Here is a 13,706-nt window from a genome sequence, read left to right on the forward strand (position 1 = left end):
GGAGGGACCCAAAAGTCCAATCGCGACTGATGTTGATCCCGCTGGCATGATTCACTTGTAATATTTCCACATTGTCTGATATGCTATGTCAATGAAATAGGATTGTACCCTTTTAAGCAGCTGACCACTCTTGTAATGGCTGTACCAAAAGTGACTACGCTCTCAAACGTATCCCAATGTATGCATTTAGTGTGTTACCACGCGAGGCAGTCATTTGATTCAAATGGAATTGGCGCAGAGCATCCCTCCCTCCTTCACCCATATGTTTGCTATGTAGTTATGTCATTAAGTCGTTTTGTCTTGAAAGGCTTGACTGACTCGGCGACTACAGCTGAGGCTGTGGCGGGCCCAAGTGGTACTTCCCATTACTGTGGAGATGGATCACATAGAATGTGAAGAGTCTCGAGCCCTGGTGTCAACTTGCGCGGAACGAGGTATCATTCCCCGACTCCCGATCACTCCAGCCGCGACGACAAGAGTACCAAAGCGCGCAGGGTTCCCCTCCTAGTAGATATGAGTAAGGATTCAATCAATCGGGGATCTCAAAAATCTTACAATATGCGTCTTGTTGATGTGCCGGCGGAGATTCGAGGCCATGAGTCTTGTCTTTCCGGCCTTGTTGAACTCATTACAAAACGGACATCTGAATGCGCAGGGGGCGATGATCTAGAAACGATGCAGAATGTGTGTTAGCCTCGACATCAGGGAAGGTCATCGATTTAGAATACGCACGAGCTCGGCAAATTGGATGGGCCACTGTTGCTCGTTATGGTTTGAGCAGTCACAGAGTCGTTTTCTCGGCTCTCTGGTATGAATTTGTTAGATAGGATAGGTGGTGAGATGACGTGGAAACTTACGCCCAAATCTGAGGCTGGTAGATATTATTTGCCCTCCAGTAGCTGCCCTGGGGCGTGGGATCAGTGCTCATGTAGGTGATAGTGCCCGGCATGTCCCCAGCACTGGGGCTTTGGGAAGTGGACATCGCGATGGATAATTCTGGTATGGGTTAATTAGGCTGGGTTGATGTAGCGATAGAGGTAGATCAGGAGAGGAAGTGCAATAGCAGGGGTGTTATTGGATGTGTGATGCTATTCATTGCCGAGTTGGGGCAAAAGAGACGAGAACAATGTGACTTGATAGTCAAGACGAGTGTGAATGAAGCACTTCTTGAGACGGAAGAGGAAGCCTAGAGTCATCACAACCCCAAATATGAAGTATAGACTTGACCTCGATAGTTGATATCGATGCTTATGATATACTGGTTCTAGACAGACCACTTAAGGCGAAAGCAAAGGTTTCAATATCAAATGTAAGATCAATGTCAAATTCAAGTAACTCCAAGCTCCAAGTCTTCCAGTCCATTTTGTTCCCAACCCCGGTCTTGTTCACTTTCCAAAACGCCCAAACATGACATAAACCAGTCAAAGCAGGATAACGACCGGGAAATCATGTAAAAAATGATCTTTCTATTAGATCCCCTTCAGAAGCTTAATACCACTCATGTCCTGCCTCCCCAAGCTTCTTTTTCTTCGGATTCAGCGAAATAACCCGCTGCCCAGGTAGCGTATCCGCCGTAAAAGCTGCCTCAAATATACTTGCAATCCCACGTTTGGCATAGTGAACGAAAGAATCGTAATCATCCCTCTGCCCATTAATAGCCCCCCACTCAATTCCACCAGGCGTAGTGCCATCACCAAGATCAGTCCAGCGCGTAACAACAATACATTGCTTGAACCTGCGATCTACCAGGTTTTCACTCAGCTTGACTTCAATCAAATACTCAGTGGGACACTCGGGACACCTCCGCATCGGCCGACAAAACCCACACAGCGTCGTCAGCGCATTCGGATCAAACACCTGCCCCGCAATCCGGTCCTTCACACGGTGCTCAAGCCCCTGCAACCCATCAGTACTCCGCGGCCGTGGAATATGATCCAACGCGCACTTGCACGCCGGCATCAGCTCGCCGTCTCGCCAATGCGCGCACGCGCTAAAGTATGGCCAGTAGTCTTCGCGCGAGTATAGGAGCATGCGCTGCGCAGACGGCGTGAGACCCGGGTCTGCGAAGGTTTGACTGGTGACGCGCATAAGGAGCCGGCCTGCGTTGATGTGGAAGCGCGATGAGTGCGACCAATCGTCGCGCTGCCAGCGTCGGCCGAGCGATTCTGGGGCCAGTCCGTACTGAGGGCCGAAGCGATGGGCGCGCATGACTAATTGCACGAATGTGAAGGGGAGGTTGCGGCCGTGGGTTATACGGTGGCGGGGCGGGGGCTTCAGGGCGTTTGTTGAGTTTGGGCAGTTGAAGAGCGGGTTAAGGACGTGGGTTGGGCGGATTCGTTCTTTTCCTTCTTGTGTGCGCCTGTGGTATTTTTCGCAGGGAATGCACAGAAGATGGTGTGGGAGGGAGATGTCCAGGCCGGAGAGGAAGTTTATTTTTTGGGTATGGTTGTCTGGGTGGCCTAGAGCCCTGAAGTATCTTGCGCCGTCTAGTCTTCGGTATAATGTGATACTGGCGAATGCTAGGCTTGCTGCTTCGGCAGGATTCAGGTATTCTGCTATTTCTGCCCATAGCTTTGGTGGGAGACTTGCTATCTCACCCTCGCCTGGGGGTCGAGTGTCATTGTGGTCGTAGTTCGGAGGACTTATCTCGTTGACGTCGAGTGCGCCTATCGTGTGGATAATTTCTGTATAATCTCTTCGCTCGCCCAATTGTGAGTCCACTTGCGCATGCAATTCCTTGTATTTGAGTCTATGGGCGTGCAATGGAGCCAGCTCTGGCACCGGAGGGGCTTCTTCGACACTGGGGCGTGCGGCCAGCCGCAGGTCTGTGGTCGATCTGCCCTTGCGGAGGGTTTGGCGAGATTTCTTGGGACGCAATGCATTAGACAAGAATGACTTGAAGCCATGCTTCTGGCCAGGACTTTCTGCCGACATCATTGAGTTGTTAATGAATGCAAGTGTTCGAGGCCCAGATGGAGTTGAATTATCAGGGTCTTTTGTTTCGGATGCTTGCGGTGATCTTCAGCATTACGCGGTCCGCCCGGCCCGGTCTACCGCATTTGGTCGACATTTGACAGGAACAGGAAACAGCTGAAATGGAGGATTTTACATCACCAAATAATCGATAATATTGAAAATACATGCTACAATACAGGGGTAATCAAGCGCAAGACATCATAGCAGTATCTATCTCAGACTGAGTTATTTAAGCAAAACGCTTCTCAACAGTCTTCCAGTTGATGACATCCCAGATGGCGGAGAAGTACTCAACCTTGCGGTTCTGGTATTGGAGGCTAGAGACATAATTAGCATAGGCAGCGAATCATCGAAACAGGATTTCTTACTAGTAAGCGTGCTCCCAAGCGTCAATACCGAGCAGAGGCTCGAATTGGCCGACGACAGGGTCCTGGTTCTGGTGAGGGGTTAGTATCTGGGCCAGTTCACATCACAAGCGAGTATTTGCCAGTCAGAACTTACGGCATAGGTGCGGATGCCGATCTGTCCAGTCTGCTTGTCCTTCACGAGCCAAGCCCAGCCACTGCCCTGGATGCCGGCAAGAGCAGCATTCATCTTGGACTGGAACTCGCCGAAGCTACCGTAGGTAGTGTCAATGGCCTTGGAAAGAGCACCGGAGGGGGCTCACCGCCACCGGCACTCTTGGGGGCGAGGTTCTCCCAGAAGAGGGAGTGGTTGAGGTGGCCACCACCGTGGAAGTTGATAGCAGGCTTGAGAGCGATCTGAGCAGCGATGTTGCCTTTGGCTTGAGCCTCCTGCAGCTGCTCCATGGCGTTGTTGTAGCTGGTCACATAGGTGTTGTGGTGGTTCTTGTGGTGAAGCTCCATGATCTTGCCGGAAATGGAGGGCTCAAGGGCGCCATAATCGTCTTGTTTTAGACATTAGTATAAAAAATTTAATCTAAATGGATAGACAAGATAGTTACAGCTCATCTAGAGCTCTGACAGGTACTGATACACTCAACTTACAGGAAAGGTCGGGAAGGGTGGCTTTGCCGCGGGCAAAGGTCAAGCCCGCAGCTCCGGCCTTGGAGGTAGCCGAAGCACCCGAGCGAAGGGCAACGCGGGCCGAGTTGTTAAGGAGAGCAGCCATTGTGAAAATATGTGTTGGAGGTGAATATACGGTGAAAAGAATAAAGGGGGCGTCAATTGTAAGAGACAAGTCAATTCAAAAAGAAAAAGTTGAGGCGGAGCTACCTATGAAGTAACCGACTCTAACGTCATCTTGTTTTCGTCGGTTCGGACTAGGTTGTTCCGCTCCGTATCCCCACGTGAATTTCACGAGCTCTCGACTGCGACTCATTCTACCATGACACTACTTCATACTTTTACTCTTTTGTTGTAAACAGAGGGAACAGTCCATTTGGCCACAACCTGCCAATGAACCCCTGAAAGAATGGAGTCGCCTTCCTTTTCTGGCCAGAAGCGCAAAGTCGCCGATATGAGCTCCGACGAAGAAAACACGCGCCCAACCACTGGCTTTCGAGGATTCGCTAGAGCCGCCTCTCGCTCCGTGACACCTCCTACTATGGGTGGATTAGGTAGTGGAGCTAGTAATATCCGGAACACCATGGCCAACGCTCGAGGTGGAGGATCGTCAAGAGGTGGGAAAGGCATGGCTGGAGGTGGTGCAGGAGGAGGAGCCAACAGTTTTGCCGCGCGCATGATGGCAAAGATGGGTTACAGGGAAGGACAAGGCCTCGGAACTACTGGCCAGGGTATCATCAACCCGATTGAAGTACAGGCGCGTCCCCAGGGTGCAGGCTTGGGCGCAGTGAGCGAGAAATCGAAAAAGACCCGCGAGGAAGAGCGACGGGTAGCTGCACAAAAGGGCGAGATTCTAGAAGACAGCTCCGAGGACGAACGGCAGCGGCGGCGAAAGAAGAAGGAGCAGCACAAGACACCGAGTCGGAGCGGCACAGGTACACCGATCCAGCGTACTAAACCCAAATTCCGCACTGCGCGCGAAATTGAGGATGATATGGAAGGGCTGGAAGTTCCAAATGTGCTCAAGTCACTTGTCGATGCCACTGGAAAAGAACAGCGCGTTCTCACCTCGACTGCTGGCCTGATGTCAACACAACACTTCGTCAGCCAAGAGGAAGGAGAAGCGTTGAAGATTGCCCAGCGGGCCCGTAATGATCTGGAAGCGTTTGCAGATGAATGGAAGGGATTGAAAGAGAGAAGGGTTTTCATCGACCTTGAAGAAGCTCAGGTCGTGGATGAATTGGATGCATATCAATCCCGGATCGATCATCTCACCGGCCTAATCGCCGCAGTGGAGGAACTAGACATCTTTGAAAATGACGAAAGCATCACGACCAAATTTGATGAGATGACGAGCAAGCTTGAAGATATTCAAATCAAATATCGAGATTCTATTGATGAGCACCGACTCCCAGAGACCGCAGTGGCAGCTTTACATCCATTATTCCGCCAGGCCATGGACGAATGGGAACCTCTTCAAGATCCCACGTTCCTCGTGTCCAATCTCACCCGTCTTCAGCCACTTCTGTCTCACACGAACAAGCTAGAAGAGCCCCGCAAACGGGCATCCACTTCACCCTACGAAACGATGATCTATACCCTCTGGCTCCCACGAGTGCGCTCAGCACTCCTGAATGATTGGGATGTCTACGACCCATCCAAGGCAACCGCGCTGGTCGTGGCCTGGAAGGCGATTGTACCGCCATTTGTGTATGCGAACGTTCTCGACCAATTGGTCGTTCCCAAGCTGAGCCTAGCCCTCAAAAATTGGAAACCTCGAACTAGCCGACGGCACGTCGGCTCTGAAGAAGATGGAAAGTTCCCCTGGTGGCTCTTTACTTGGCTTCAATACTTGGATGAACGACACACCAACCCAAAACAACCCACTGGTCTCATGTCTGATGCGAAGAGAAAGTTCCGCTCGGTCCTCGACACATGCAGTCTGCGCAAGGGTCTGATCGATCGCGTTGAGATCTGGCGGGATGCTCTAGGGTCCGAATTTGATGTATGCTTACGCAACCACCTGCTACCACGTCTTGCGCGCCATCTTCGCGAGGACTTCACCATAAATCCGCAGGATCAAGATCTCACAGCGCTCAAAGATGTTCTATGCTGGAAGTCATTCTTCCAGCCTAATGTCATGGGGCTGTTACTAGTTTCTGATTTCTTCCCCAAGTGGCACGAGATTCTCTACATATGGCTTACCAATGACCCTAACTACGAGGAGGTCGGAGCCTGGTTCTCTTGGTGGGGCACTCAGATCCCGGCGGAGGTTAACGAGCTTGCCATCGTCGATGACGAATGGAACAAGGGCTTGCAAACCATGGACCTTGCGTTACAGCTGGGCGACCGTGCCGCTGCCGAACTCCCACGTCCCACTACGACACGGACCCTCCCTACCCGGGAAGATAAGGTGGCGGCAGCTGCAGCAGCTGCCACTGTGGCTACGCCCGAACCCCGGGTTAAGGCACCGGTCGTGGAAGAAGTTGCCTTCAAGGATATCCTGGAGGGCTGGTGTATGGAGCAGGGACTCATTATGCTACCCTTGCGCGAGGCTCATCCGCAAAATGGCCAGCCCCTGTTCCGTATCACAGCCAGTGCCACGGGCAAGGGTGGGGTCGTGGTCTTCGTTCAAGGAGATGTGGTGTGGGTGCAAAATAAGAAGGCAAAGGAGATCTGGGAGCCAATGGGATTGGAGGACCAGCTGGTAGAACGTGCGGAGGGCCGATAAATAATGATCGGGGGTTGTTACTGTGTATTAAGTGAATTGGCATTGAAAATGAACAAAAATGTACCTATTCAAGATGTCCAACTTTTACGATACTTTATAGTACATGACGCAGAGCACACCTGGGTATTTAATTGAGGGCATCTACTTATTTGGCCGTCTCCGATGCAACTACCCGCTCCAGTAGGACTGAACTTCCTAGATATTATCGCCCGATGTCTTACATGATGTCAACACAGTAAGACCAGAGATCGGCTACGCTTTGTTTTTGGTGTAGCCTAGGTCACACACAAGGCCGGGCAGTCTTAACACGGAGACTGGATACTCCGTACGGAGTAAAGGTGTTGAATTAGGCTGTCAGATTGTGATGCGTAGATTTATCATAACCCGTATACTTCCCAAAGGCGTAACTCCGACCGGGGTTTGAAATGTCTCGGGGTATTCATTATCTCGGTGAATTGTCGGATTTACCAAATTCTAAGGTTTTCTGAAATCCGAATGCTCGGGAACAAAAAAGGAGTCGTTCAATGGTGTATAAGGAGTATGTACTTTCATGTTTACAACCTAACCAGGTGAATATCAGAGAGCCGCGATCATTCCGAGCCTTATTAACTCCGACCAATCAAAATTGGGCTGGTGGATCCACCGATCTTCATTACATACATGTACCATGGTACAAAGATCCACTAAACTGTGGGTCTTTCTTGGCAGCCAATCACATCACCAACAATGGTCATCATAACAATCTTCACCAATCGTATCTGTTGGATTTGAAGGTGACTTCCGCCTATTTTCTCACCAAAGTGGACAAAGCTGATGCATTGCGGTTCCTGGGCCTTCATTCGATTGTCAAAGCTGACATTTGAGAGCCCTGTCATTGGCCCTAGGCCCCTCCTTGGAGAACAAACCTCCATTATTTCCTGTTTGACCTGCATTAACTGTGGGCTTTTACCGTTTTTTTTTTCTATGGCGCGTAAATCGCTGAGATTGGTGAGAGTCCGTGGGACTGTGATAAAAGGGGGAGACGTGGCCGATGGTTTTTTTCTTTTCTTTTCTTCATTCGTGTCATAGTCTTTGATATCCAAGAGACACTCATTCCGAATTCTTCTGTGGGATCGAATAGCAATTATTTCTCAGTTTGGCCTCCTTCGTCTCATCGTTTACCTCTCACCATCTTGTAATCGCGTGGAACTCCTGCTATACATCGTACCGTGAAGATATCCAAAAGCATATCTTGGTAGCAGGTTTTCTGGATCAGCATCATGGCCTTCCTCTTTATCAAGCAGAAGCTCTTCCCTACAAAGGAATCAGACAAAATCCACTCAGGTACGTAGAGCAAAGAGATCGAGATCACATACCCACAGATACTTACGAGAATTCAACTCCAGGCAAACGCCTCCTCTCCCGCATTGACGACGACGATACCGTGCATGGAGACTCTGAACCAGATCTCGAGTCTCAAAGTGGCCGCTCCTACAACACCTTCGGACGGTGTAGCAGCCCCGACGAATCAACAGCCACAACCACCAGCAACAGCAGCACCCGTGCGCGCATCAACCCACGTATCGTCTCGGATGCTATCCTCGGCCTCTCAGACGGGCTGACAGTCCCTTTCGCCCTGAGCGCGGGTCTTTCCGCACTCGGAAACACAAAAGTGGTTGTGCTCGGTGGACTCGCCGAGCTGGCAGCCGGAGCCATTTCCATGGGACTTGGTGGATACGTCGGCGCAAAGAGTGAAGCGTAAGTTATCCACATGTGGCAACCAATTAGCATATTTACTCACAAACACCAGTGAATCCTATGAAACAACGGTCCGTGAAACACAACAATTGATCCAAACGGACCCGCAAGAGACTCGCGCCATGGTGCGCGAGACCTTTTCTCCCTACGGGCTCTCAGACTCGGCGGTTGCGGATATCACGCATGACTTGCATGCATCCCAAGACCGTCTCCTTGAGTTCCTGCTTGCTTTCCATCATCGAGAGATTGCGCCTGACTGTAACCAGGCGTGGACTTCGGCCATCACGCTCGCCCTGGGCTATTTTATTGGCGGGTTTATTCCGCTTATTCCCTACTTCATTGTCTCACAGGTTATGGTTGCGCTATACTGGAGTATTGGTGTTATGGCGATTACCTTGCTTGTGTTCGGATATGTCAAGACCTGTGTTGTGCGCGGCTGGTCTGGCCGGGCCAATGTAGTGGCTGGAATTTGGGGCGGAGTGCAGATGTGCTGCGTTGGAGGTGTTGCTGCTGGTGCTGCAATTGGACTGGTTCAGTTCATTGATATGGGTAGTACTCACACCTGATGATGATGATGGTACTGATGATGTTCACGTTGCATTGAGCGTTTATGCATTGCAGCAGCCGGAGTTTTTGCTTTCTCTCTACTCCTACTGTTTCTCATTCTGGTTTGACTTGGGTTATGGATATACCAGCGGGCGTTTTGGAGAGCTACTAAAAGCTGTATTATACACATTTGACGAGACACAATTTATTTTCCCATTCACGAGATGAAGTTATATGATTTCGAATACAAAAGGCATTAGTACTGGTTACGTTGGGTATATAGGTATACAAAACAAAGAAGCCCTTTAAGCCTAACACAAGAAAATCAACCACTCAACGCAATGCCAACCAACTTCTTCGCCTTATCCGACAACTGAATCTTCAAAGCCTCTTCTCTCCCCCGTTCCGACATCTTCCCCCAAGTCTTCCTCAAAATATCAACCATCTTCTCCTCGTCCGCCAGCTCGGCCTCAAATTTATCAAACTGATCATCCAAAAAGACAAGACAGGCAACATCCTCTAGAGTCTGTGTGTCCGGATCTCCCTGCTTGAGATCGGCCTTACGCACCAGTGCGCCAACCCTCGCCGCCTCCTCAGCTGAATAGCCACTCTCAACACAGATCTGCTCGACTATCGCAGCCTGTCGTCTCTGCAGTCCTGCGCGCCATGAGTGGTATCCGATCTTCGTAGTGGGGTAACTGTCCCGCGGCACTTCCCAACGGCGCAAATGTTGAGCACGGATGGCGAGCTTCAAGAGCTCTGGTGCGGATGGATTCAGCGTTGAGAGGTAGCTGGTCATTTTTTGCGCATAGTGCAGTTCGTATGGGATTGGGCCGGTAGGTGTTTGGGTCTGGCGGGGGTCGTCGGCATGCGCTGCGTCGATGCGCTCGAGCGCTGTTTCGTATTTGGTCATTTTGTGGGGTTGGATAATGTAGGCAATATAGTCAGATTATTTTTTTTTCAGCGGTGTAATTTGGTAAGATGGGATTTGAGCCGATCAATTAGACTTGTTTGCACTTGAGAGCAGCCCGGTGTCTACGCTGATATCGGGCTTTGGATAAGAATAGGCGCTAGGTCGGATATAGTTTAGTGCGTATAGCAACTAGACGTTCCTAATTGGCTGACGATGTATACATTCCAACCTCCCAGGAAAGGTGGATAAATGAAAATTCACATCTCAATGACCTTGGCTAATTATCACCACCATAGCTGTTCTATGAAGAACTTCCAATTTGAATTTGACACCACAAGACAATGGTGGGTAATCTCTACATATCTATCTATAGGATTTGCTATTCCACATGAACTTTGAACAGCAAAGAAACACACCCTAGATAACATCAATAACCGGCCTGCGGGGATTAGCCTGCGAGGAAACTGTTTCGGGACCGAGCACTGTCGTAATTACAACACGCAGCAGTAACAAAAATTACAATCACAATCAGGATGAGGATGAGGTGCTGCTCTTCTTCTGCATCACGAGCAGCTCCTGTGAAACATCCGGGTTGTGCGTCTCAACCACATAAGTCTTCTCCTTTTCAAAGATTCGTGCCACCTCCTCCAGAGATAGGCCTTTAGTCTCTGGGAAGAGGAAGTAGATCGTCCCCATGAAAATCACAAGACAGCCCAGGTACACCGTGAAGTACTTCCAGCGGATTGCCGCCAAAGCCACCGGGTTAATAAACTGGTTGAAAAAGCAAGCCATGGAATCGGTTGTCAGTGTGATAGCAAGGCCCTTGGCGCGAAGTTGGAAGGGCAGGATCTCGGCTGGGTATGCAATAAACAAGGGCATATATGCCATATCGTAAGCGCTGCAGAACAGGAAAAGCATGGGAACCACCGCAATGCCAGCCTCTAGCACATGCATTTCTTGGAAAAGACCAGACATAGCTGTCGCCGCGGAGAGATAGATGAACATCAACATTGTCGCGATTAGCCAGAGCTTTCGTCGTCCGTACCGATCTGCAGCCATTGCTCCGGCGACCGCGAATCCCAGGTTCCACACCTGCATGCTAATATTGATGGCTGCTTGGTGAGATGCGTTGTATATACCGACTGATTCTAGAATCGGAGCTAGATAGTAAGAAACCACGCCTGTAGAAACTTGGTTAGAAATCAGATTAGAAGAAAGGGGCATTTTCACTCTGGCATACCATTTCCAGACCACTCTTGCATGAATCCAAGGATTACACAAATGGATAGGCGATGGATGTTGCTCCTGGTTGCGAAGAAAGTGCTCCAGCGGCGGCAGCTCTTGTCGGATTCCGCATTGATGCTCTTGCAAATCTGGTAGAATTCATCTTGAACAAGTTCGTCGGTTTCATCTCCATTGGCGTGGTATCTTGCCAGTATCGCCATTCCCTCCTCTTTTCTTCCCCGCGAGACGAGCCATCTTGGGCTCTCAGGGACAAAGCAAAGCCCTATCAATTGAAGGACAGGATAAAACACCTGTGTTAAGCAGGGAAGTTTCCATGACCAACTTCCTAAAATTGCGAGTCCAGCAAAACCAATAGCAGCCGATGTAATGGAGCCGATGAACCAAAGTGCATTGTAGAGACCTGTGAAGGCCTGTCGCTGGCGTGGATGTGTTGATTCAGTAATGAGCAGTGGTGCGGCTGTTTGTGAGACTCCAACGCCCATTCCAGCTAGAACACGAGCACCGAAAAAGACCCAAGGGTTTTTTGTAGCGACTTGAATAATTGAGGCGGTGATCACTAGCGTGGCGCCGATGAGCACGCAGATCCTCCGCCCCAAATTGTCAGCGATGTAAGATCCGGGGATGAAGGCGCAAAAGGATCCAAGTGAAACAGCTGCGATGATCAGGCCTCTCTCATTTGTGTCAAGACCTCCCAAAAATCTAGAGACTGTGTTTTTGGAAGGGTTAGCCTTATGTTCCATCGAGCATAGATGTATATAGATGCCTACATTCGGGAAGCACCAGAAGGCCATTGATCATGCTAGCACAATATCCTGCTGTAGCCGATGCAGATAGCATAAACCCGATCCCCAGGTTGAGTCTTCGCAGCCCTGGATCTTTCATCCAGCTGCTGTTGGTGTTGTTCTGTAAGACCTTGGAGGCCATGTTTGGCGAGATACGAAGACAGTGAATCTCGTGGAGAAATGTTCCGAATCTTGAAATTCGAGCTGTCAAGCTCTTTTTATTTAAACACTAAAGATTAATTGGTAAAAAAAAACCTCCGAATGACAATCCGCTCTAGCATTCCTCACATTTATCCAGGACCCGAGCTCGTCGTGCGAGGTTACAGCTGTAGCTAAGGAGTAGGAATGAAGGGAGGGAAGTCAAATGATCCGATCACCGGACAATTTCTCTAATCTGGCGCTGATTCAAGAGCTTTGATGTGACACGCTAGTCAACATGCCTGGTCAAATATCGCCATTGGAAGGTGAGCTCTCCAAGGCCTTGGGAAGCTCGGGTATTTGAGGAATGTTCGTAGCTCTCATAGCTCCCTCCCCTCACCTTTGGCCACGGGGATCGTTTCCTGAGTTGCATAGGTTCAGCTTGGGATTCGTAGCTATAGTCTCCGTTTGGATTCCCTTGATTATTGGATTCGCGATAGATCGACTCACCCTTAGGCAGGGACATTGTCTCTGGGGAAACGCTGTAAGGAAAGCTCCTCCATAGACGTTCTCACGAACCGGATTTCCTTTGCTTTCCTTTCCTTTTTCATGAATCGGTGGGTAAGCTCGGCTTACCTTCGTCCTACGTCATTTGATATTTGAAAAAAAAAAACTCTGATCAAGGAGAGCATTGAATCAGGAAGCTATAACGCGTGGAATGATATTAACGGGGTTCTGACGCGGACGGCCTTTTGGCACCAATCGGAAAACTCATCAGTCTATGCCGGTGACTTATGGGCTCCCCCTTAAGACATGAAGATTCGGAAAATAAACCTTGTCTAGAGATGTGACGATCAAGGCTGACAGATTTGGAAGTCCCGGGTGTCACATACAGGTTTGAAGTTTAGTCAAATAATCTGGTAAAAATCAATAAATATGTAAGGTATTCATAAGCATGGATTTCGAGCTGGAATTCAATGAGGTCAGTTTAGGGCTTTTGTACTTTGTTCCTGGTGAGTTCACGTACCTTGGTAGTTTGGAAGCTTGCAACTAGGCAGAGGCTTGAGATATGCAAATCCTTTTGCCTTGAAAGATACATATTCAACTATCGACTATGTGAATTAGTTTTGAATGGGGTATAAGATTGTGAATATATATTGGGAGCAATATTACTCGACAGAATATGCCCAACATAAACACTCAAAGCCAACAACCATTTTCTGTTCACACAAAGATTCCAAGGCACCACAGGCCCGCTAGAGAGCATTGATTTGTTACTTTCATGTCCAGAACAAAGTGAAACCTGTCTTTTCGGAAGAATGGGACCCATATAAATCACCAAGATGAGCACTCGACTCCTCAAGAGGATTGGAAGCTCTGGCTTCTAGTCGTCCGGAAAAATCCCCAGTAATCTAACCTCACAGCTCGTTCTCTAACTCGTCAAATTCATGAAGCCAAGAGGAACTCTGCAGGCACTGCCACTATGCCAAGGCGCTGGAGGTGTTCGAGACACCGGGCGTCTTGGCATGAGCTTACCCCTAAACCCAAGAGATCGGAAGATTTTTTGTCTTATCTGATCTTCATCTTCAGCCCTACCTTACCACCATCAGAAT

The 13,706-nt window shown here is 49.4% G+C and overlaps 7 protein-coding genes across 7 annotated transcripts; 2 read left to right on the forward strand and 5 right to left on the reverse strand.

Moving 5' to 3' along the window:
• Nucleotides 1-381: 381 nt before the first annotated feature.
• Nucleotides 382-982, reverse strand: N7500_002384 (uncharacterized protein; the record flags this gene model as incomplete). The annotated part of the gene is made up of 4 exons (XM_056673530.1): nucleotides 382-504; nucleotides 556-666; nucleotides 733-805; nucleotides 858-982. 4 exons carry the CDS (start codon nucleotides 980-982, stop codon nucleotides 382-384), a joined length of 432 nt encoding a protein of 143 aa, XP_056534055.1.
• Nucleotides 983-1,488: 506 nt separating this feature from the next.
• N7500_002385 (uncharacterized protein) lies at nucleotides 1,489-2,937 on the reverse strand (the record flags this gene model as incomplete). The annotated part of the gene is made up of 1 exon (XM_056673531.1): nucleotides 1,489-2,937. One exon carries the CDS (start codon nucleotides 2,935-2,937, stop codon nucleotides 1,489-1,491), a length of 1,449 nt encoding a protein of 482 aa, XP_056534056.1.
• Nucleotides 2,938-3,205: 268 nt separating this feature from the next.
• Nucleotides 3,206-4,107, reverse strand: sod2 (superoxide dismutase sodB; the record flags this gene model as incomplete). The annotated part of the gene is given in 5 exon segments (XM_056673532.1): nucleotides 3,206-3,293; nucleotides 3,345-3,412; nucleotides 3,478-3,615; nucleotides 3,630-3,883; nucleotides 3,984-4,107. The coding sequence occupies 5 exon segments, from the start codon at nucleotides 4,105-4,107 to the stop codon at nucleotides 3,206-3,208; spliced, it is 672 nt and encodes a 223-aa protein (XP_056534057.1).
• A 303-nt stretch (nucleotides 4,108-4,410) lies between these two features.
• N7500_002387 (putative G-patch domain protein (TFIP11)) lies at nucleotides 4,411-6,732 on the forward strand (the record flags this gene model as incomplete). Its single annotated transcript, XM_056673533.1, has 1 exon — nucleotides 4,411-6,732. One exon carries the CDS (start codon nucleotides 4,411-4,413, stop codon nucleotides 6,730-6,732), a length of 2,322 nt encoding a protein of 773 aa, XP_056534058.1.
• A 1,259-nt stretch (nucleotides 6,733-7,991) lies between these two features.
• Nucleotides 7,992-9,035, forward strand: N7500_002388 (VIT1/CCC1 transporter family protein; the record flags this gene model as incomplete). The annotated part of the gene is made up of 3 exons (XM_056673534.1): nucleotides 7,992-8,055; nucleotides 8,118-8,469; nucleotides 8,522-9,035. The coding sequence occupies 3 exons, from the start codon at nucleotides 7,992-7,994 to the stop codon at nucleotides 9,033-9,035; spliced, it is 930 nt and encodes a 309-aa protein (XP_056534059.1).
• Nucleotides 9,036-9,340: 305 nt separating this feature from the next.
• N7500_002389 (DUF4202 domain-containing protein) lies at nucleotides 9,341-9,928 on the reverse strand (the record flags this gene model as incomplete). The annotated part of the gene is made up of 1 exon (XM_056673535.1): nucleotides 9,341-9,928. One exon carries the CDS (start codon nucleotides 9,926-9,928, stop codon nucleotides 9,341-9,343), a length of 588 nt encoding a protein of 195 aa, XP_056534060.1.
• A 528-nt stretch (nucleotides 9,929-10,456) lies between these two features.
• N7500_002390 (Major facilitator superfamily domain general substrate transporter) lies at nucleotides 10,457-12,097 on the reverse strand (the record flags this gene model as incomplete). The annotated part of the gene is made up of 3 exons (XM_056673536.1): nucleotides 10,457-11,109; nucleotides 11,169-11,879; nucleotides 11,941-12,097. The coding sequence occupies 3 exons, from the start codon at nucleotides 12,095-12,097 to the stop codon at nucleotides 10,457-10,459; spliced, it is 1,521 nt and encodes a 506-aa protein (XP_056534061.1).
• Between the last annotated feature and the right edge of the window lie 1,609 nt (nucleotides 12,098-13,706).

The sequence above is a fragment of the Penicillium coprophilum genome (genome assembly GCF_028826855.1).
Source record: "Penicillium coprophilum strain IBT 35676 chromosome Unknown utg000002l_segment0_segment1, whole genome shotgun sequence".
NCBI lineage: Eukaryota > Fungi > Ascomycota > Eurotiomycetes > Eurotiales > Aspergillaceae > Penicillium > Penicillium coprophilum.